Source organism: Orcinus orca, chromosome 4 (genome assembly GCF_937001465.1).
Source record: "Orcinus orca chromosome 4, mOrcOrc1.1, whole genome shotgun sequence".
In the NCBI taxonomy this organism is placed as follows: Eukaryota; Metazoa; Chordata; class Mammalia; order Artiodactyla; family Delphinidae; genus Orcinus; species Orcinus orca.
The window spans coordinates 15,717,490-15,742,323 of NC_064562.1; the positions used below are offsets into that span (position 1 = coordinate 15,717,490).

The 24,834-nt window shown below is 38.3% G+C and overlaps 1 protein-coding gene across 8 annotated transcripts in view; it reads left to right on the forward strand.

Annotated features, from left to right (window-relative positions):
- The window catches only part of BMPR1B (bone morphogenetic protein receptor type 1B), a 421,980-nt gene that overhangs the window by 364,961 nt on the left and 32,185 nt on the right, over window positions 1-24,834 (forward strand). For 6 of the 8 annotated variants that reach the window (XR_004475285.2, XM_033400369.2, XM_033400370.2 and 3 more), the window contains 4 exons: window positions 8,441-8,543; window positions 9,079-9,181; window positions 20,708-20,804; window positions 21,857-21,995. Coding sequence is in view for 6 of the 8 variants with exons in the window: in XM_033400369.2 (XP_033256260.1) it covers window positions 8,441-8,543; window positions 9,079-9,181; window positions 20,708-20,804; window positions 21,857-21,995 (442 nt within the window). In the remaining 2 variants the exon portion in view is untranslated. Of the gene's footprint in view, window positions 1-8,440; window positions 8,544-9,078; window positions 9,182-20,295; window positions 20,382-20,707; window positions 20,805-21,856; window positions 21,996-24,834 lie in introns of those variants that run through there. The other 2 variants (XM_049709183.1, XM_049709182.1) reach the window with 2 other exon arrangements.

Here is a 24,834-nt window from a genome sequence, read left to right on the forward strand (position 1 = left end):
CGCACAGGCTTAGTTGCTCCGCAGCATGTGGGATCTTCCCGGACCAGGGATCAAACCCGTGTCCCCCGCATTAGCAGGCAGATCCTTAATCACTGTACCACTAGGGAAGCCCCAAAATTCTTTCTCAAATGAGTTTGAGGGAGGAACCTTTTAAAGCTTCTGCTTGTGTCATGTCCTCTAACATTCCATTTACCAAATCAAGTGACATCCTCAAGCTCAAAGTGAAAGGGAAGCCATGGTTAGAGTGTGGCATGAAGAATTGAGAACAATAATAGGACAACCTAATCTACCAGAGTACAACTGAGCCTTGAGACTTGAATGCTTGGGTAAAGGAGGCTCTCCCTAGGAAACTCAGAATTAGCAGTGAAGCAGTGAGTATAGTGTCACTGAGGCCAAATTTACTGAGGGAGGAAGAAGTAAGGTCAGCCATATTAGATGCTGTTAGGAGAAGAACTGAAATCCAGCCATCAGATTTATTGACCTTGATAACTGCAGTTTAGAAATATTTAATGTGGAAGTAGATATGGAGGGCAGATTGGAATGGGTTGTGAATTGTATGGTTTCCAACCTTTGATTTATAATAGCAAAGAAGAAGAAAAGAAAAATACAACAAAGCCAGCAATCAGTAACAATGGAACCCCTCAAAAAACGTTGGTATACCATGATAGCATGCATCGGTTAACTTGTAGAAGTCAACAGAAAACTAATATTTATTGAGCTTTTTTACTACTAGCACGCTTACTTTCACCTATCTTTTTTTTTTTTTGCGGTATGCGGGCCTCTCACTGCTGTGGCCTCTCCCGTTGCGGAGCACAGGCTCCGGACGCGCAGGTTCAGCAGCCATGGCTCACGGGCCCATCCGCTCCGCGGCATGTGGCATCCTCCCGGACCGGGGCACGAACCCGTGTCCCCTGCATTGGCAGGCGGACTCTCAACCAGTGCGCCACCAGGGAAGCCCCACTTTCACCTATCTTTAATCATCACAGCACTCCTCTAAAGAATGTAGCATTATCTGTACTTCCCAGGTGAGAAATCTGAGGCTCTGAGAGGTTAAGTAATTTTTAGTAGGTCACTCAGTGTTCATGCCCAAATGAGTGAAAAGAAATTGTGGCCCAGTTTACAAAGTACTGAATTTTTGACCAACAGCTAACCCCTGACTCTCGAGCAGAAATATTCATTCTTGAGTAAACTATACATACATTTTTCTAACGAGGTATTGACTCCAGTTGAGTCTCCTGTGAGCTGAGGTCAGTCATGTCTGAATCACAGGGCTGGTTTTTGTTCCTGTGCCCCTAGACCTAAATAGGTCCAGGCCTTTCTACCTCCATTCCTATAAACACTCCAAATCAGCGCTCCTCAAGCTATCTCTGGTCAAAGTTTTTTTCCCCAATAAGTTGTGCACTGATACTTTCTAAACTACAATAAAAATGAATTACTAGGAAAATTAATTTAAAAATACCTACAAATTGCATGCTTCATTTTTCTATTGTCTGTTAATTAAATTCAACAGAGCTAAATTTATTGCAGTATATACAAGTTTCAATTTCTGTATTAACGTACTCACAGACCAGTAACAAGTAGTTTGCAAGGGAACACACTTTGAGTAATACTGCACTAAATCTTGCACTTCTAGGTAAAACAGTTCTAAAGACAATGGTGTGCTTGCTTGGGGCTTAGATAAGGGCTGGTACCAGGCAGATTGTAGCCAAGCTGGATGTCCTAGGTAGATCTCATGCTCATTACCACTCCCACTTTCCTGGAGAGAATAAGCCAAAAAGTGGCCCAAATCAAAATTGCATCATACCTAAAAGAGATTCTGAAATCCCACATGATAATTCAGAGAACATATACAAAGTTTAGAGGGTTTTGGTTTTTTTAAAAAATACTTATTTATTTGGTTGTGTCGGGTCTTCGTGGCAGCAGGCAGGCTACTTAGTTGCTGCATGCATGTGGGATCTAGTTCCCTGACTAGGGATCAAACCCAAGCCCCCTGCATTGGGAGCGCAGAGTCTTATCCACTGTGCCACCAGGGAAGTCCTTTTTTTTTTTTTTTAAACTTTTCATGAGTACCATCAGTCACTTTACCAGCCAGCATTCTTATTGGAATGTTGATCATGTTCATTCTTGTCCTTGATTCCTATCAGGTGCAGATGTGTCTGCTTCCAATATCCATGCCATTTACATTGCCTAATGGCGTGCATATTAGAGGCTGTAGTACAAATATATCATGCTGAATACAATGTTATAACCATTTTTTAATATCCATAATTCAAAATAAGAGGCGAAGCCGTTGTTCAGTCTCCCTCATTATAATATCCATCTTCTAAATATTTACCTTTCTAGGTGTTACTTTTCATGGTGTATCCTTCTTATTCCATTTCCAGATTCTATTCCTAGGACCTCAGACTCTCACTGCATGCCTTGAAAGCTGCATCGTCTCCTTAATAATTCTTTGTGTATGACTTTCAACATGCCAGTGTTTTGTCTTGTTTTCCTGTCCTAACAGGAGTAATCTCAGCCTTGATGATTCTTTTCTGTATAGAATTCGGTCCTACTTTATGTATCCTTCCTTGTTTTACGTGATGTTGTCTGTGACAGTCATTTTTGTCCCTTTCTCACCACCTCCCTCAAGTTCTACTCTCATACAAGTCTATCCAGTTCTGAAAATTTTTTTACTCTCTTTCAAGGTAATTTTAAAAACTTCCTCATTTATCTTATTGGGTTCTGACCCTTATTGGGTTCTGATCCTACCTGGGCAGTTTTCAGGGTTTGTAGGTGTAATAAATCACATTGGATGATTGCATGAAGGATGTGCACATGACACCAGGTGCCTAAATGAGAAATTTGATAAGTCTCCAGCTGTATCCTGAAGAGTCAAAGGCGGCAGAAGGGAAGGCTTAGGGGCTTAATAGGAAGTGAACAATATACAGCTCTTCACAACTATACATAGAGAACCATCGAAGGTTTTTGAGCAGGAAGGAAAATGTAAGATTTATCAGGCAGTGCTGTACAGAGCCCTTATACAAAGTTTGTATTAACCCAGAGCTTCTAAACCTGCATGCAGTGGTATGCGCTTTTAGAGAGGTACTTCTGACCCAGGTCTCAGAGTTTCAAGTGAGCATTCTTCTCATTTGTTTGTACATCTTCTATTCATCTAGTTTATTCCACTGATGCCCAGGCCACCCGAACATTGAGCTTTATGATCTTTTTTTTTTTTCCCCAGTAGAAGATGTTGAGTTAAAATCATTTCATTTATGAGAATGGTGGGTCCTTCTTTAGAACTTATAATTCGGTTGGATGAGGATATGGTTTCAACTTCACTTATGAAGTCTTTTACAAGGAATAACTCTGCTTTGTGGCTCTCAGTTATAAGTGATACTTAAATGGGTCCATTTGCTGTTGGACTTAATAGGAAGTGAACATTGTAGGGCTCTGTACAGTCATACATAGAGAACCATTGAAGATATTTGAGCAGGAAGGAAAATAAGATTTATCAGGCAGTGCTGTGAGGAATGGGCTAGAGTCTTGAGAGAGAAGAGGGGGCTTCCTGCCTGAAGGCTGTCAGAGCAGTCTAGGTGAGAGGTAGGGAGGGTCTGCACAGGGTGGTGGAGGTGAGACTATGCAAATGCTTGTTTAACATAAAAAGTGAGACAAGTTCAAAAAATCTTGTACCTCCTACGAAAAATGAACAAAAGTGAACAAAATGCTCAATCACTTGGTGTGGTTGCCAGAGAAGGATGTATGATAGTTACTTTCTTGAGGTTGAAGTAAAAAGGCCTCTCACATTGGAACCTCATCATTAATGTTGCAACTTCACCTTCCCCACAGTGCTATGACCTCTCAGGGAAAAACCAGAGAAGGGGAGCAGTGGGAGTCATATCTATTTTACCCTCTTTCCCTCTACTACTATGGGAACCCACTCACCTAAGATAGGAGAAAAAAACAAATATAAACCTTAGGGTTCTGTTACTCTGGTCATTACCTTTGCATAACATTCTTCTTTGCCTTTTTCCCCCCAGTCAGTAGAAAGCACTTGATTAGCTGGTGATTTCTGTCCCTCCTGCTTGAAGTTGAACCACTTTGTTTTTCCTAGAACTGGTTCATAGATGTTGAGCTCCTCGAAAGCAAAGCCTGCATCTTCCTCACCCTTGCTTCTCATCATCCAACTCAGTCTGAGGCGTAGTATGCTTAATAAATGTTTGTAAAATTACCTATTTGTTAACAAAGCTCTAAGCAGCTTACAGCTGTTTTAGTTAACTGACTAAAATCTACATGATTTAAATAGCAACTCTAAAAGTTGTATGTATCTTTCAATTTACCTGTGACAGAAACTTTGAAAACTTTGTTTATCCCCTTCAATGTGAAATAGATATTTTAGAAGACAGTGTTCTCAAGGACCTATTTATAATTGACCTAAAACAAGCAGCCTTTCAAATAGATTCTGACTGAAACGTAAAAGAAATTTACGAATTCTAGTATTTCTTACATACTGGAAAAAAAGTGGAATAAATAATTTGATTCAGTTTGATCGGAATAAATAAATTGATTGGTATAGAGAACAATTAATCCCTGTGTGCAGATGCACTTGAGCAAGTATCCATTTATTTAATGAGTTTTTGTCAAGAGCAAAATTTTAAACTATTTAATAACTAAATAATAATTTTGAGTTATTTAATAATTTTTAGATTATTTTATTAGTGCTCTAAAATTTCCTATCACCCTGATTGGGTAGATCAGATAAACTCTTTTTAACTAATACTTAAAAAAATTATTTTATAGTTAAAATAATCTTTATAAAGATCAAAACTAGTTAGAAGAAAACTTCTACAACAGTCCCTTCTCAACTGTGGTGGTTATTGTTTCTGGACAGTCCTGGGGTTTACTATAAAGAAGCATTACTTTATAGTAAACCTGGGGTTTACTATAAAGAAACATAGAGTTAAAGGGACCAAAACTTGGGTGAACATTATAAACCCTGTACTCACTCTACAATGAATGAGTTGGGGCCCAGAAGACTGTTTATAAACCCATTTGACCCCAAATGAAAACGGGCAGAACTTTCGGGCTCCGGATGCACATCCACCTAAAGAGTATTATTTGGTTCCTCAAAGCTTTAAACTAAGTATATCCCTTTCTTACTTGCTAGTAGATGTTCACTTGGGCACACTGAAGATCTCTTGAGACAGTTTATCCCTGCTGATCTCTCAAGATGTTCCAGGCACTCCTTTGCCTTTGGAATACTGGGCAGATTCAAGGAGTCATGAAACTGTAGACCAATCCAAGGGTTGTAACAGAAGTTATTATCAACTACTTTGACCTCATATGACCTTTTCATTTTCAAATGCTTTGCTTTTTCATGGATTAGCATTATGTTGAGAGGCATTCAGTACTGATGACTGATCATGTTCCTATGCAACTGTTTTGTCAATTACTTTGCTTTACCTATAACCCAGGGGCAGAATTTTTGAAATGTACGTTGTCTTCTTTTTTATTGAAGTATAGTTGATTTACAATATTATATTAGTTTTATGTGTACCACATAATGATTCAGTATTTTTATAGATTATACTCCATTTAAAGTTATTAAAAAATAATGGCTGAATTTCCCTGTGCTGTACAATATATCCTTGTGGATTATTTATTTTATACATGGTAGTTTGTACCTCTTATTCGCCTACCCCTACCTTGCCTCTCCCCCCTTGTCAATTGTCTTCTTTTAAAATTCATAATCATTACTGTAATCAAATGGTTCATCCTGCATTCATGTATACATCTCACTACTTTCAATTTTGTTTAAAATTATTTCAACTTTTGTTTCCTTCATAATTCTTCATCTCTTCTTGTTACCACTTTCAACACTCGGGGGATGTTGGGATAATAATCTATATAAAACATTTAAAAACTAAGCTTAAATGTGGCAACCAGCAACAAAAGGTTCAAATAAGCCCATGGTTAAGAGTTGAATGGCTCGTAGCGATGGGTGACGTTGATCAGCTTTGACTCCAGAGCGTAGCTGTGTTTACCTTTGTGCTTGCTTGAGAGTTGAAAGTTCTCAAGTAATTCTTAAGCTTCTGTAATTGTACTGCGGGTTTCCAGTTAATGTCCCTTAGTAGCTAGCAATTTCAGTAAGAAGCTTATAAATTATTGTTGCTTTCTTGTCAGTAATATGCACTTGAAATGGTTCTCTTACCTCCTTGCTTGTCCTCCAACTACATACTTGAGTTCCTATCCAACTTTATGACTTCTGGGACACCAACTCTTCTTTCCAGGGTCTCTCTCCCTCTCCATCCCCTCTTTTTTAAATTTAATTTTCATTGAAGTAACATTGGTTTATAACATTATATAAGTTTCATGTGTGCAACATTTTATTTCTACTTCTGTGTGCATTACAGCGTACTCTCCACCAAAAATGTGGTTTCCATCCTCTCTTTTTATTCTTAGCTCCCCCCACTTCACAGACGAGGGAGTGCATTTTTAAAGCTTGAATTTACTCTTCCTGATGTTTCTTTATATTTCCCAGGACATTGTGACAGTAACCTGCCAACAGCTTTACCAGCTTCCTCTCTTCTTTCTTGATTCTTCAAGTTGCCTAACAGTACATTTCTGTATTCTCAGATTTTGATTTAAGGAGGCCTCCTGATTAAGGAGGAGTTAGTCTTTTTAGATTTAACCTGTTGTATCAAACTTTTCTAGCTGCTCTATGATTTCCTAGTGTCAGAAACTTAAACTGACTTTATTCCTAACTCCTGAATTTTACTTTTGATGAGAAGTGTAAGTTATACATATGGTCTAAATGTATAGGGAAGGGATAAAAAAAATCACATGGGTATTGTTTGCTTATATTGTTTAAAGTAAATTTCTAAGGGACAGGTCTCTTATTTATTGCCTTTGGCGTTTACATGCTTTAGATTTTCATAGCGATTTCAGTACATTAGCTAAAAAGCCCCAAAGAATTTAGAGCATGGGCTGTTCCAAGGCAGTCTTTCTCCTACAGCAATATTCATGCATTTGACCTTAGTCTAACAAAGAGATTTATTATCATTGGCCGTTCCTAGCCATTCATTAGTATGTTTGAACTTTGCTGTGCTAGTTCTTATAAACTGAGGCGTTTTGGATCGCTTGAGGCTTACAAACCAAGTAAACAGTTCTAAGGGTGTTGATGATAACTGACGCGCTAAGGTATGGCAGAATGCCGCTACCACTAACATAAAATAGACCAACACACAAATCACGGCTATCACCATGCTCAGAGCTTTCTTCCCATGACCTTTCAGGACTATGTTGTCACATCTATGTTGGGTGCTGAACATGCATATATATGAGAGAAAGATAGATAGTACGTTAGTACTTTAGTTCTTTATTTCTTAGACATGCAGTAGTGGTTTATGACTTATAGTGGGCGTCTGTGGGTGTTTATCACCCGAGCTTGTGAAGACAGTAGTGTCTGTTTATAAATAGTTGTACATATAATAGTCCTTGGTTTTCATTTTTAATCCCTGTGGAAATGAAGCAAGAAGTCCTTGATTCAAGGCTTGATTCTGTAACTGTTTTGTTTTGTGACCTTGTACAAGTTTGTTAGACTCTCATAAATTTAATTTACCCATTTGTAAAATAGAAATAGTATCACTTCTCATTGTTGTTGAGAGGATCAAATGAGATAGAATAAGTGAAAGTTCTTTTCAATGTAGAAAACCAGACAGAAATGAAAAGTATTGTTTCTTTGCCTTACCATGATCTTGTTAAAAACCCTTCTTTCTGCTGTCCATCCTTACCCCACACCCAAATAAGACAACCACAAAGCCTGATGTTTTCATATGCCTGCCCTGAAGCAGAGGGTACCACATGGCGGAATCTTACTCACTTCACTTAGGCTGTGCTGATCCCAACTCCTACCTGTCCTTAGTCTGTGTGCCTTAGTAAGAGATAAATTTATTTCACTACCTCAGAGCAAGTAGAACCAGAATAAATGTTCACCTGCACGGGTTCAAACCCCTGCTGTGCCTCTCACTAGCTGTACCGCCTTTGAGAATTACTCAAGGTCTCTGAGCCTCAGTTTCCTCATATAGAAAGTAAGCATAGTACTGCCTTCTTCTTAGAGTGGATTTCTGAAGGTGATACCTGTGAAGGACCAAAATAAGTGTTTAGCATTTAGTGTATATGGTTAGTAATTTATATGTTATATGGAAAGTTTGGATCCTTCTTTCTTGCAAGTTTCTGGACAGAGGAGATATTACTAAATATTTTAAGATAATTAAGTCAACTTTCATAAAAGGAAGTTTGGGGATTCTTTAAACAGATGGTGACCTGTAACGATAATTGACTTTCTTCTTGTTTGTAATGAAGCAAGTGATAAACATCTTCATTTCCTTTTACCATAGACACACACACACACACACACACACGCACACGCACACACTTACTTTGCCTGTTTGGTCTTTAGCACAGATGGATATTGTTTCACAATGATAGAAGAAGATGATTCTGGGATGCCTGTGGTCACTTCTGGATGTCTAGGACTAGAAGGCTCAGATTTTCAGTGTCGGGTAAGGAAGATGATTTGATTCTACTTTGTAACCTTTCATTGGCTAGATTTCAAACAGCCAAATTTCAAACAAGATATAACAATTGTTTTGGGGTTTTTTTTTTTTACTCTCTTGTTTTCAGTAATTTGGAAAATAATTTGAAAATTCACATTGGGTCAATTCTTCCTTCCTTTAGAAATCAAATATTCATTTTATTTTTGCCGTTAACTTCTGGTTTAGTGACTCATTAGATCATCTTGCTCAAATTCCAGTTTGGTTAATTGCATTAAGCCAAACCTTCTTCCTCAGTTTACGCTACACACGTTGGTTATTACAAATAGAATAGTAATTTTGTTGAAATGCAAAAGTTGCAGTAAGATAATACATGATGATTTGAAAGAAATTACCTAATACAATACATCAGTTTCACCATGTTTGAATAAAACTATCAGAATTTTAAGTGACTTCTCTAAATAGAGTTAATTTACTAGTTTTGGATGGTATGACTTTGAAATTTAGGGGAAACCTACTAATAGCTGTTTGGGTTCGATTTTAGGACACGCCCATTCCTCATCAAAGAAGATCAATTGAATGCTGCACAGAGCGGAATGAGTGTAATAAAGATCTACACCCTACACTGCCTCCACTGAAAAACAGAGGTAAGCTTTAGACATAAAGTGGAAAAGCTTTAGACATAAAGAAAATAAAAACTTGAATTATGCTCTTTTCTAAACGCATCTACCTGTACCATTTTCCACTACTGGGGCAGAGAACTGAGGCAAGATGACATAATGAAACGGTCGTTCAAAGACATGTGCAAGGAGTTCTCAGGAAAATAGTTGCATGTGCCTTCACTCTTAAGAGTCTTACTTCTGGGCTTCCCTGGTGGCGCAGTGGTTGAGGGTCCGCCTGCCAATGCAGGGGACGTGGGTTCGTGCCCCGGTCCGGGAAGATCCCACATGCCGCGGAGCGGCTGGGCCCGTGAGCCATGGCCGCTGAGCCTGCGCGTCCGGAGCCTGTGCTCCGCAAAGGGAGAGGCCACAGCAGTGAGAGGCCCGCGTACCGCAAAAAAAAAAAAAAAAAAAAAAAAAAAGATTCTTACTTCTTTAACCTGTCATCATTTCCTTCAGAAAACTACGGTGTCTAGAGCTTGGAGTGGGTTTCAGGAGGATAGAGGAGGGAGATAGTGTTTCCCGTTTACCCCTAAATGTTATTCAGAAGTTACACTTCACTCAAAAACTGCTATTTGGCTACATTCGTTTTAAGAATAAGGACCTTTTAAAGGACTAATTCAGATAATTTGCTGGATGGCATTTCCTTTTATTTATGCTAGAGTAACTACTTTTTAGTCAATTCATATGTATTGGTAAAATGGAGAAAATATCTAGAAAGTTTAATTCTAAGACTATACATTTAGTGTTGCTCATTAAAAAAGACACATACTGCATCCCCAAAGACTCCTGGTTAAAAGCAGCTCCCATGTTTCCTTTCTTCTTGTTCTCACCATAAAAATAAATGATTTGTAATTGTCATAGAGTCCTAAGTCTTATATAAGTAGCTTAAAATGATTTGTCATGATTGATTTTTATTTCTTGAGAGAGAAAATCTTCCCAACAAAATACAATGACATTTCTGGGTTTTGATGATAATATTTTATAACATTTGTTCATCCTGTAGCCTAGAAAACTCTGTAAGATTGTTTCATAATAATTCACATCAAAAATTCACAGACAGATTTTAATTTTGACAGTCAACATGCTAGGTGTTATGGATAACAGAAATGGATGAAGAAAGTTCTTGCTCTCAACACATGCACACTAGGTTATGAGAGAGAAACATGGAAATAATTAAATTATACTCAGGCAGGAAAATCTCTGTAGAGTTAGATTATAAAGTGTATTAAGGACACAAAAGAGTGAGTGGCTCACTTTGGGGTGGGAGGATGTCAGAACAGCTTCATAGAAGTGATACCTGAGCAGACTTCAAGGCGGAACAGAAGTTTGCCAAATGGATAAGGCAGGAATAAAAAATTTAAACATTAAAGTGGCTGACATAAGCCAAGAATTACGCTAATAACTGTTACATTAATTAACCCATTTGAGCTGTGGGGTACTTAGGCTGCTTATTCCCCACTTAAAGGTGAGGAGATTGCAGCACACAGAGGTTAATTAACTTTCCCAAGGTTGCACACAGCCTGTGAGTAGCCTGTGACTCTAAACAGAGGCAATCTAGTAAGTGCAGAGGTTTAGTTTGTAATATCTGAGAAAGATTTGCAAAATACAGGCATATGAAACAGCGTGGCTGGTTGGAGAAAGTCCCCTAATTCAGTTGTCTGAAGCCTCACAGTTCAGAGTGGGCCTGTGGGTCAGCAGCAACAGCATGGCTTGGAGCTCATTAGAAATGCAGACTCTCTGGCCCCACCCCAGACTACCAAGCCTGCATTTTTAATGAGATTCCCCAAGTGATTTACATGCACATTAAAGTTTGGGCAACACTTTTGGTAGAAAAACACCCATACGAGGATATAGCTAGTGCCACTGTGTCTCGGCACGTGAGTTCGACAACACCTTGTTCGAACACAATTCCACTGATGTCAGGTTGCTGTAAAATTCTAAATGCTTACTTTCAGTTTTTTGTAGTTATTGCCTTGTGAATCAGTTGCAAAAAGTAGGTGATCTGTAGACAACATTTTGAATAGCATCTGTAGACAACACTAATGTGTTGGGAGTGGGGCGGGAGGTGGGTGAGGAGTGCTGGAAATGAAGGCAGTTGTGCCAGAATCGCTTCGCTCAAGGAGAAAAAGGTTTTATTACCTGTAAGTGGAAGAGATGCGTTCTAGCAGTAGCGGTAGGGTTTAGGAAAACTGACTCAAATGCTGCAGTGCACATGCTGTCCTGTAGATGGAGCCAGATTCTAGTTAAGACCCGGCAGGCGGGGGTGGATTCTCTGAAGAGGTTGAGTGCTAGGGACTTTTAAAAGCAGAGTAAGTCTCCTAGAGAACTCGGTGAAAAGGCTTTGAAAAGAAGGGTAGTAGTATTGGGAAGACAGGTCCTTGGTCAGGACAGTAAGGGAAAGAGGATGTTACTGTGGCTGGTGGATTATGTTGAGGATTATACAAGGTGATGGACTTGGGGGGAGTTTAGTGGCTGTAGGGTTTACCATTTTGAACTCTGAGGATCCCAGGTAGTGCCTGGGTGAGGTCTCTGCAGATTCCACCTCACCATTTTGGCACAGTCGTTTTGGGGTCCAGTAAAAGTCACTGCAGGCTGTGGTCTGGGAGCACTGGTCTTTCTTACACAAATATACCACAGAGCTGCTGCCTTTCTTGTTTTTGCCTCTGCCATATATACACATGGGCAGCATTTTTTTTTGGAAGTGGACTGTACATGTTTACTGAATATCAGTAATGCATTGGTCAGAAATATTTGCATTGCAGCCATATTGGATATATGTCTTTATATAGTCATATTGGAGATAGGTATATTTATGTTTTGGTATAAAACCCCCAATAAAGAACAGGGATGTTAAAGAGACATGGAACCATCTTATTTTGATATTTTTAACTTTAGCTGTTGTTTTTATACTTACGAACAACCCTAACTTTTGTGGAGCCGGGGCAATGGTATAAATGGAAGTCCACATACCATTTACCTAATTATTTAAAACTCATAAACCAATGTAGAAGACTGGTAAATAAAATACGTTCTGTTAACCAGGCTTAACAAGAATATTTTCATAGTGATGGGGAACACCAGCTTGGCATTCAGAACGCTTGAACTACTTAGACTTATTCATTCCAGTGTGGGAGTGGGAGTGATTGGGAGCCCCGTTCTTGGTTCTGTCTGGCACTGGGAGAGGTCTCTCATGCATGCAGCTGGACACCTGTTTTGTGTCTGTCTCAGCCTGTTGGCAGTGATACTGTCGGCTGGGAAAGTCTGAATCACTTACCGGGGTCCATACCACTGTGGCAGCCCCCATAGATGTTTCTCTGACTGGAGCTAATGTTGTGGCTAGACTGACCCGTGTGGTTCTTATTATCTAAAATGCACCTCAGCAGCCACTGTCAGAGAAATCTGAAAGATAAGATGTATTATTTGCAAGAACCAGAGGGTACACAGCACACCTGAGGGCCACACAGCAAGGTCACAGGCATGGGGGTGTGGGGACCTGGGGTTCTCCCTTTACTGGGGTCAAAGGTGGGGTGCCTAGGGTTTCACAGTTTCTCTTTTTATTGGCAAATTAATTAATTTTGAAAGTTGAGTTATGACTGAAATATAACATTATATTAGTTTCAGGTGTATAACATAATGACTTGATATTTGTATATGTTGCAAAAATCATCACCACAGTAAGTCTAGCTAACATTTGTCACCATACACGGTTACAAAAATATTGGCAAGTTTAAAACGTAAGAGTGGGAATTAGGGCACGGGAAGGGAAAAACAGAATTATTCAAGCGGTCAGTTATCCAGGGAACTTCACGGATGGGGTGACCTGCTTTCTTATCTAGTTGTTTTACTAGTAGTGTGTCATACAGCTGGCAATGTGCTTATTTGAGATAGATGTCTTTGCAACAGATGCCTCAGTAATCAGAAGCTTAATGTCAGGCACCCACATTACAACACCCCAGCCCTCTGGTTTACGCTCTGCCCACATGTCTTGCCCCAGACACCCCTTGGCCACTGCTTGGTCACCCCTCAGGCCTTTGGGTAAGTACACCAGCTCCTTGGTCCACCCTCAGGGAGACAGGGGGCCTCATAGTTTCCAGACACAGGCCTGGGGCCATTTAGGTAGAATTCCAGACTTTGGGGCAACGGCCAGTGTTTTAAATGGAGAGCAGGATGGGACAAATTCTGGGTGGACACGTTGCCTGTGTTCTGCAGACCACTGCTCAGTGGGAAGGGGCCCAGTTAAAGGGAGCCAGAGCAGGACCCTCTAAAGCTCAGGGCCTAGGTCACTGTGAATGGAGTGCTTGCTTACTGTGGCTCTTTTCTAAGTCCTTTACATACACTGACTCATTTAATCCTCATAGCAGCTCAGTAGGGAAAGCACCATGAGCATCACCCCAATTTCTCAGACATGCAGCTAAGGAATAGTGAGGTCAAGTACTGTGTGAAGGTTACACAGCTAAAGTAAGTACTGGAGATGGGAAATCGGCCTATGACCTCATCTCCCTGAATTGTCTATAAAGAGCCTTAAATGACATTGTCAAAAAAAGAAAAAAGCGTTTATGTATCTAAGAGTTAGAAGACTCTAAGTAAGTAGTGGTTAGCCATGTCACAAGACAATCGATAACATGATTACTTTGAAGCCTCCTGTGTATTATGTTTGCACAATTAGCATTTTCTCCATTCTTAGAATATGGTGTTAGAGGGTTGCTCCCTCTCTCTCTTGCACACACACTCTCTCTCCGCTCCTCCTCTCTCGTCCTCTTCCTTCTAATTTATCATTTATTAAGGCCCACTTACGGGCTTCCCTGGTGGCGCAGTGGCTGAGAGTCCGCCTGCCGATGCAGGGGACACGGGTTCGTGCCCCGGTCCGGGAAGATCCCACAGGCCGCGGAGCGGCTGGGCCCGTGAGCCATGGCCGCTGAGCCTGCGCGTCCGGAGCCTCTGCTCCGCAACGGGAGAGGCCACAGCGGTGAGAGGCCCACGTACCGCAAAAGAAAAAAAAAAAAAAAAAGGCCCACTTACGTATTAATACTAGGCTAGTGGTTTTCAAACTTAGGTGCATCAGAATCACCTGGGGGGCTTATTAAAACACGGATTACTGGCCCCCACCTAGAGTTTCTGATTCAGTAGATCTGAGTGGACCCCAATGATTTGCCTTTCTAAGGAGTTTCCAGGTGATACTGATGATGTTGGTCCAGAGACCACACTTTGAGACCCCTGGGCTAGGCGTTGCCTGATAGATTGTTACATATTATTATAGTAGACTTCCTTTAAACCTATGTGTCAAACTAGTACAAAGCAGACACTGTATTATTAAAAGATGAGAGGGTTAAAAAATCCAGCTCACCATTTTGTTGTTGTTGTTCTTTTTTCTTAATAATAGCTTTTCTGAAAAAGTTAAATGATTAACCTTATCTCAAAACATCTGTATTACTAGGTGCTAAATAATAACAGGCTTAGGTGAGGTTCTGTTATTAGACATCAGAGAAGTACTAAGCGTAGGGGTAGATACCTACAAATAAACTGTCTTATTAAAAAATAAACAAGAAAACCTTTTCTACCGATCCAGAGTTTTTTCACTTTTTTTTCCAACTTAGATGCATTTAGCAGGAAATTAGAGATACAAAATCACATCCAACAAATATTTATCAATGTATATTTAGATCCTTGAAATTTTATCTGTCATCTTCTGTTTCAAAAAAAAGATGATGAAGAGTGACCAGAAAGCAGCGGAAATTCTTTTATGAATATTAGTTTTCCTTTTGCTTTGCTTATTCCATTTCAGCACCAGCAAAGCAGAATACCCTGGGACAATATTCTTTCTCCTGAAGGAAGAAATACGAAAAGTAATTAGATCAAATGCAGCACCTTCGTTATAAACAATAAAATATGATTCGGGAAGCCCAGTCACACTGCAGCTGGTGCAAAGAGGAGGGAGACAGGTCTGTTTTGATGCAGAGGCTTGTAGGGAGAAGTCGTGGTGCCCTGGTGTCTGGCTTCCTGCCTGCAGAATTAGTGCTGAGGGGGCACTGAGATGCTGGAAGGGATGATGTATGGTTGCAGCGTCACATGGTTTGACCAAGACATTGTGAGTTAAATGTTCTCTTGAAATGGTGTGTAGGCAAGAGAATTTGATGAGGTTTTTTTTCCTCCTCCCAAATTACTTATTTTTGTTTAATTTTTTTTTTTCAAATGAGCACTTAAAGAAGTGAAAGACTGGTGTTGAAATGAACAGAAGCCCTTTGCGTTATTAAATGGGATCCTTAAATTTGGCTTTTACAAGAGCAAATAAAGTTCAAATAATTTTTTGGAATACGTGTAGTTTGTGTGTTTAAATATGGGAATTACTAATATACGCTACATGTATACTTCATGGAAAATGTATCCGAAACAACTGTTTCTGTTTTGAAATAGGGTAATTTCAATGTAGTTTAAGTAAAATTATAATACAGGATTTCCAAAGCTAAACTTTACCTTATTATTTTCTTACTCCACTAAAAAATATATTCTGATCAGTTTACAGATTTGTTTAAAAATGCTATTGCTTAGCTTCGGGTATTGCCAATTAAAATTAAACTCAATAGGTAACAGGTATTTAATCAGTGAAACCGTCTCCCGTATTCTCTATAACACAGATAGGTTGAATATATGATAGCATCTAGAATGCAAAGGTCAGTTGCAGAATTTTCCTTCTGACACATATATAATGCTTGTGGCAGTATAAACCGGTACATGAGTCTGAGCCGAATTCCTGGCCAGGGAATAGCTCTTAACATTTCTGGAAATGTGCAGCTTCTAACTATTTTGGAAATTCTGGTTAACTTTGTTTTTGGGATAGGTGAAAGAAATTTATAAATAATTAGACTTTTCCTTTCTCACTGAACACAGTAATCTGGATATAACAATTCTGTCTTAACTTCCTTTGTTACCAGAAAATATAATGCTAAATCTTTTTCTGCAGGAAAATAACTAGAATATTATGTCTCTGTTCTTATGGTGAATTTATTTCTAGATGTTACTGTAAGATGACATCCCAATATATGGTGAAGGTAAATTACTTTACAGTATTGTTGGTTGACTAAAATCCTCTGACAAGAATATGCTTTTCAGGCACTTTGTGCTCTATTAATAGAAAGATGTCTCCAATTTATCTGTGGTTATAACACTGAGAGCACATATAAAGATGTCTTTGGGCCATCATATTTCCAAGACTCTTTCTAGCAATATGGTTTTTTATTTCTTATTGCAATTATGAGCTATCTTCTAGCCTTATAGAAACAGTCCTGGCATTTTAAGCAGTTGCAAACCAGTTAATTATCAGAGAGGAGACAAGTAATGACAGAATGCTGTTTTGTTAGGAAACCATTGGTGATTCTTACTTGCCTCTCAGAGTGAACCAGACTTCCCTAGAGAGTTCTCCATTCTGCTTCCCTGAGTGGTTGGAGTGACAGCCAGGTAGAAATCTGCTGGCCTAGAGAGAACTGTGGGCTCTGTCCTTTTCCTGATATGTATCTGGAAGTGTTCGCTTTCCAAGACTCTGGCAGTGACTTGAATGTTTACATTGTTAATGCTCTGAGCACAGGTAATGGCAGATTAAAACATGACAGGCACGACCAACAGAAACAAAAGGCATATTGATACGGCTCCCTATTTATGACAAAAGACAGGGAGGCAGCAGGGGACAGGTTTATTGGGGCAAAGAAAAGGAAAATGGGAAGGTAATGCTAGCCTTTAAAAAAAGTGCTTGATGGTAAGGAAAAAATCCCTTAGATTCTTTCTGATCTCATTGCTCTCATAAATCAGAAATCTAATATGATGAGTAATAAATACACTGTTCTTGGGCTTCCCGGGTGGCGCAGTGGTTGGGAGTCCGCCTGCCGATGCAGGGGACACGGGTTCGTGCCCCGGTCGGGGAAGATCCCACATGCCACGGAGCGGCTGGGCCCGTGAGCCATGGCCGCTGAGCTTGTGTGTCCGGAGCCTGTGCTCCCCAACGGGAGAGGCCACAACAGTGAGAGGCCCGCGTACCGAGAAAAATATAAAATAAAATAAATACACTGTTCTTACGGTTCAGCGTGTTCTGCATTTACGTGGAAGAGTGAAAGTCGATGAGGCTGATAGTTTTTAGTAAAATTATATCACTTGAATGAAAAAGTGTTCTGTATTTGTATACGGAAAATATGTTGTGCATATGTAGTTAGTTACTCTAGTTTTGATAGAGTATCCAGCGTTCTCTTTGATTTTCTGCAAGATCAGGCTTTTTTGCTTTTGTTGTCCTTAAAATTGGAAATAGATTTTAAGCTGTTTGCAGTGACATTATTTGCACCATGGTATTTGTATACATGCATGTGTACAAACGTCGTTAATTGCTCTCTCACTGGCGGAGGTATTGTGCTCATTTTGGGTTATTGTTGACTTTGCCTATAACCCAGAGGAGTGGGGGAGGTAAGGAGGGAAATTTTACTGAGAAAATTCATTGTGTAAAATCTTAGCCCACATAATTTTAAGAGCTTACAAATTATTTTCAAGATTTCCTAAGCAACACTTTTTGGATAATGCATGTGGTAATTATATATGATACCTGTTGTTGTTAAAGGCTGAATGGCTCTTTGAATATGTACTCCAGTAGATCACGGTCTTGAACTGTTTCTCTGCTCAATTGGCAGTGTTTCTGAATTTAATATAAAACTGCTTTTTAAAAAATGGTCTCTCATTTAGTCTTTTCAGATGCAGACAGACTACTTCCATTAATATTTTATAAGTAGTGTAGATCACAAATAATTATTAAACATATATTTTAGACTGAGGAGTAAATCATAACATTAACCATCATAAGATTTGGATGAGAAATTAGTATAAAAATCTGTGGATTTTAGTTTATAATAAATAATCCAAAGTTTCTCTGATAGATTTCACAGTAAGATTTATTTTCATTTCATGTGTTCGTGTTACTTTCCTGATTTTGGTAATTGCATTACCATTTGGTAAGACAATGTCTTTGTTCTTAGGAAGTTCACTCTGAAGTGTTTATGGGTGGAGACATTATGTCTGTAACTTCAGATGATCCACAGAGTATACATACATATAAATAAATAAATATGAATACAAACATGTACATATACATATCTTTATATAGAGAGGGAGATAGGCACACACATACATACTGAGAGAGCAAGAGAATTATAAAGTAAATATGGTAAAATTTTTAAAATGAAAACTCTCTAAAGGGCATATTGGAGTCCTTTATCCTTACAGGTTTTTTATAAGACTGAGATTATTTCAGAATAATTAAGACATATGTTCACATTGATGGTAAAAAAGAAACTAGTAATCTTTTTTAAAGGGTGCTTTGACAACATGTATGAAGAACCTTAAAATATATATCCTTCAAACTAATAATTCTACTTCTTCAAATCTAGATTAAGAAAATAATCATTGACATGTGCAATGATGTATGTGTAAGAACGTTCATCACAGAATTTTATGTATCACAGCAAAGATGTATTGTAGCAAAATCTTTGCAATCTCCTAAATATACATCATCAGAAGACTGACTTTCTAATTAGGATGTGTCTGTATGTGTACTGTGTAATCTTTGAAACTCATTTTGCAGAAAAATTTTTATTGTTTTGGAAAATGTTTACAATATTATAAATGAAAACAATCTAGTTACAAGGCAATTCTAATGATTTTTTTCCCCAAATTTTTTATTTGTGGTGAAATATACATAACGTAAAGTTTACCGTCTTAATCACTTTCAAGTGTACAGTTCAGTGATATTAAATATGTTTATAATGTTATACAGCCATAACCACCATCCATCTCTATAGCTGTGTTCATCTTGTAGAACTGAAACTCTTTCCCATTAAATATTAACTTCCCCCATCTCTCCTCCCCACAACCCCTGGCAACTACCATTCTTCTTTTCGTCTTTCTCGTTTTGACTTCTCTAAGTATCTCATATAAGTGGAGTGTTTGTCGTTTTGTGACTGGCTTGTTTCACTTAGCACAGTGTCCTTAAGGTTCATTCATGTTGTAATATATGTTAGAATCTCTTTCCTTTTAAGGCTAAACCACGTCTTATGTATATACCACATTTTGCTTATCCATTCATATGTCAGTGGACACTTGGGTTTCTTCCATGTTTTAGCTGTTGTGAATAATACAGCTATGGGCATGGGTGTATACAATGCCTTTTTGTGAACTATTTTGTTCATGAACTTTTTTTTTGTTCATTGAAATGGTACTGGAAAGGCATACACTAAAATGTTAGCAGTAATTTTTGTAAATAGTGAGGTGGTGGCAATTTTTTTAATTTTATTTTAGTTAGTTGGTGCTTTTCAGTTTTTCTTCAGGGAACGTATAATACTTTTGAATGAAAAAAAGAAATTTACATTTAGTGGGGTAAGGTCCCCAGCCAAAATGTTTAGGTAGCCGTACCATTAAAAGTATACAGCACAATTGGAAAACATCTTGTTTGTAGGTAACCAAAGTCATAAATTACAATACCTTTTAACATTAAATAGCAGTAATTACTCTCTCAAGGATGTATGGTGCCCTTCATAAGAACGGTGCTAGTTCTATTACTAGGTAAGTGCACCAGGTTTTCAGTCAGTTTCCTCAAAATACGTTCCAGAGACTCCCTGCATGTAAATCACCTGGGATGGTTGTAAAAAAGAAAAAATATACTTTGAATAAAAATCTCTGGGGTTGAAGTCAGTAAATATGCATCTGTATAAAGCTCTCCAGGTCATTCTTATTTTTACAACATTTGAAAACTCATGCCGTAATATTATAAATCTTATTTGTCAGGAACTGGAGTTAAAACAGCGTGAATACTGTTTAATAATTTGTTCTTTAAAAGGATCACACGGTAATTCTTTGAGTGGAACATACCCATTCTTTTAAAATAGGATGCCGTTTATGAAAAATTAAGCTGTGTATTTTTGAAGGGCATCTTTGTTTAAAGTAATGCAAATCACGTATTCTATTTATTTGGCAATATTTGAGGAATTCTGATCCTTTGTATCCATCATAGGATTACTTTGGTTTTTATGTACAATGAATATAAATTTGTTTTTTTATCCAAATTCATGATATAGAGTGCTCCAGAAACCACATGAGAAAAATCTGTGAACGCATCAGCTGGATCTGAAATAAAGATGAACAACCTGCTTATATTTTAGGGGTATTGATCCATTTACATTTATTTATATCCTGTGCTTTTATCCTATGTCAAACCTATTCCTTCCAGAGAAGAAGAAATGCATGCTCTTGAAGTGAGTGGCTAGATGAACAATGATTCATGTTACTCAGACTTATTTAATTTAGAGAGTATATATATATATATATATATATATATATATATATATTTCTTATCAATTAGCAGATTAAAAGGACCTCTCAAATCTTGCACATGGAGCAGCAAGCACTTTTAGGAAAGAGTTGCTTCCTAAATTTTAAATGAAAATAATCTCTGTATCATGGCTCTTTTTACTTTATTTTTAATTTCAGATTTTGTTGATGGACCTGTACACCACAAGGCCTTACTTATATCTGTGACTGTCTGTAGTTTGCTCTTGGTCCTTATCATTTTATTCTGTTACTTCAGGTAAGTTTCTAACATGTAGGTATAGAATTTAGAGTTTATAATATCATTCTCATACTCTTCTACCTGTTGACATTTTTTACCACAGCTTTCCTTGACCTAATTAGATCTTAGATTTCACTGATAATATCAGTTACTATTGATAAATATTTGTCCTAATGAAGCTATTAATAGATACCTATCTCATTTCTGCTTCAGATATCAAAACCACCCAGAAAAATTTTCATCCCTAGGAAATTTATGGTAGCTAGGAAATTCAGCAACTAGTTGCTACTGAGGTTTGACTCAAAGCAGAGAAATGACCATGGTGAACTTAGAATTGCTTTAGTAATTCCTTATTTTATGAGCTAACAATATCCTCTTAGCACTGAAAGATTTTAAAGATAATTTATAGATCAATTATTAAAATAAATTATGTTCAGTTATTAAATTACAGTGTGGTCATTACAAATTATTTTCAGTCACCTAAGAACTCATTTTCTACTTTGTGAAATATCAAGGACCTTCAAATTCTTATCATTGGCTTTTTGTAATAGTAATTTAGGTTACTTTTCTACAAGTAGGAGTTGATTCAAATAACATCATTTCTAATTGAAGGCATAATTATTGAGAAAAGTTTTTAAAGTTTCAATTTATCTCATTTATCTATACATTGCCTTGGATGAGAAAATTGTAATGTGTTTTGTAAACCAAAAATTTGCATCTGTAGTTGATCAGGGACCTTATAAGAAAAGATTTTAGGGAATGAATATTGGAACTGTATAGAAACATTAATGGAATGTAGCCTGCTTGGATATATGCATTTGATAGGAATAGAGAAGAAAAATCATATGTGGTTGTGAGTGAGTAAAAACATGTAGTTTACTTTAAAATATAGGTTAGAAGAGTAATTACGATTTTGTGCTGGAAATCATAACTAAGGGTAATAAATACTGAGCATCTGATCTTGTATTATGTGCAAAGATAAAACCTGCTGTGGTTACTGTTTTATCGGCATGTTTGCCACTATCATTGCAATCCAGTGTCTAACATTATCTTTCTTTGTGCATCTTCAGGTATAAAAGACAAGAAACCAGACCTCGGTACAGCATTGGATTAGAACAGGATGAAACTTACATTCCTCCTGGAGAATCCCTGAGAGACTTAATTGAGCAGTCTCAGAGCTCAGGAAGCGGCTCAGGCCTCCCTCTGCTGGTATGAGAAGAACATACCTTGAATTTAAAGGAAATGTATTCTGAGAGGAAATGTCAATAACTGCTGGGTTTCATTTTACTGAAACAGATAGGGCAGTGGACAAAGAGAAAGCTCTTTGCAGTCAGTCAGACATCAGATCTCAGATACAGGGTTTCCTGATAACATTTTGACATATTGGGGGTGAGGTCATTGTTCTTTAATGTAAGTGTATGGTTGCAATCCAGACCCTCAGATGTTCTGATAAAGAGCAGATTAGAAAACATTCAGCATGGGACCATCTTCCCTCTGTTTTCAGTAAGGATAACATTACTGCACTTTGGCCTGGCTTTTGAAGGCAAAAGTATTACAACCAAATGGGATCTGAGTACTTCTACAAGAGAAGAAGGCTGCATCTCAGCTGGAGGGTTTATGTTTCAGGGTGAAGCCCTGGCTTTTCCATTCAGGAGAGTTTTAATTTTCTGATGGTCAACACTGCCAACTTGGAAGAAAATATATACTGAACCCAAGGCACTTGCTTTAATGAGAAAAGCATTTGGTTACTTTATGGACCATGCAAAAAGATTGTTGTGACTTGGAATGGAAATAACAATATTAATGAGAAATATTTTCCTTTATAAACTCTTAAGACTGATTTTCCTAATCTTTATTGTCTGGTTCTGACTTTGGATATCTTGTTTACTTGATTCTTTTGGTGACCTTTTATTTAGTACTAAAAGTAACTAAAAAAAAAAAAATCTCAAGCCAAGAATTTATTTTATAACTGTTTTTATTTTTAACATCCAAAAAGCTGTATACATTTATAACTTGAAGAGTTTGGAGGTGAGTACACATCTGTGAAGCCATCACCACAATCTAGGCCATGAACATATCCATCACCTCCAAAACTTTCCTCCTGCCCCATTCATTCATTTATTATTATTATTATTTTATGATAAGAACACAACATAAGGGACTTCCCTGGTGGTACAGTGGTTAAGAATCCACCTGCCAATGCAGGGGACACGCGTTCGAGCCCTGGTCCGGGAAGATGCCACGGAGCAACTAAGCCTGTGCGTCACAACTACTGAGGCTGCGTTCTAGAGCCCATGCGCCACAACTACTGAAGCCCGTGTGCCTAGAGCCCATGCTCCGCAACAAGAGATGCCACGACAATGAGAAGCCCAGGCACCGCAACAAAGAGTAGTCCCCGCTCGCCACAGCGAGAGAAAGCCCACGCAGCAACGAAGACCCAACGCAGCCAAAAAATAAATAAATAAAATTATTTTAAAAACCCCACACAACGTAAGATCTAATCTCTTAGCTCTTAGCAAAATTTAAAAAATACAGTACACCCATAATAGAGGTGTTAGCTAACACTACTGTGATAATCATATCACAATATATAAATATATCAAATCAACACATTGTATACCTTAAACTTACAAAATGTTATATGTCAATTGTGTCTAAAAATAAAGTTAGTGTCAGCTTTTAGCTCTGAACTAGGAAGAAGAGTATACAATACAGTATTGTTAACTGTAGATACTGTGCTGTACAGTAGATCTCTAGGACTTATTCACCTTGCATAACTGAAACTCTGTACTCTTCGACTAGTACCTCCCCTGGAGGTGATAAACCAGACAGAAAACCACTTGTGAAGTAGTCACTATGACCAAACCAGTGCTACTTAGGATGTAAGTTTTTTTTTTTTTTAAACTTACATGTAAAAGTTCTTATCAAATTGCTTGCCTTTTCATTCTTAGAATTTAACTCATATATAGCAAATATCATTCTTATATTTAAAAATGTTTTATTACACTTCTTTTTTAAGTACAGATATTAAAATCCCTTTTGATATTAATCAATCATATATGCTGTTAGAATTGAAGACTACCTGTTTTCCTCCTTCTAGACGTTTTTTTTTTTTTTTTTTTTTTTTTTGTGCGGTACGCGGGCCTCTCACCGCTGTGGCCTCTCCCACTGCGGAGCGCAGGCTCAGCGGCCATGGCTCACGGGCCCAGCCGCTCCGCGGCATGTGGGATCCTCCCGGACCGGGGCATGAACCCGCGTCCCCTGCATCGGCAGGCGGACTCTCAACCACTGCGCCACCAGGGAAGCCCCCTATTAACTCTTTTCCTTCCCTGGATAACACATTCTAAAATCTAGTAGTGGTTATGGGTCTTCTTTCTTAGCTTGGTGAGCACGACATCCCTCTCCTCCCACCTCTTCCCCACCTGCGTCTTGAGCTCTAGCATCAGCCTTGAGTAATTGTTTCGAAAATACAACGTGTTTTTAAAATCCATGTCTTTGCAAATGTAATGTCTTTCTGGAGAGTTCCTCAGACTATGGCTTAAGGCTTACCCCATGTTTTATCTCTGTGACAGATTAGCCCAGACTGAGCCAGTCTGTTTAACTTCTGTCTTAACAGTTTGCTTATTGTACCAGTGTAGCAGTTTAAAATAACATTGTAATTGGTGTTAGTGTACCTGTGTCTTTAGGTAGACTCTCATCTCTTTGGGGTGGAGACTACATTTGTTCACTTTGTATCCTTAGTAGCGTACCTGAGTGATTAAAGAGGCTGCTCAATAATTTGTTTTTTCCACTCCAACTTTTAATATCTGTGAAAACTATAATATCTTACTTCTGTAATCTAGACACCAAAAAAACCCAGCATTTGACTATTAACTGGTCCAGTCCTGGCCAGACTCTCATTTAATCCTCATAGCAGCTGTGAGGTAGTACTAGAAATGTATCCCTGTATCACACAGCAGGGGCGTAGGCCCCTGACTTGGGCCAACTAGTTAATATGTGGAGAAGCCAGGATTCAAACCCAGATGATCTGCCTGTAGAATCTGTGCTC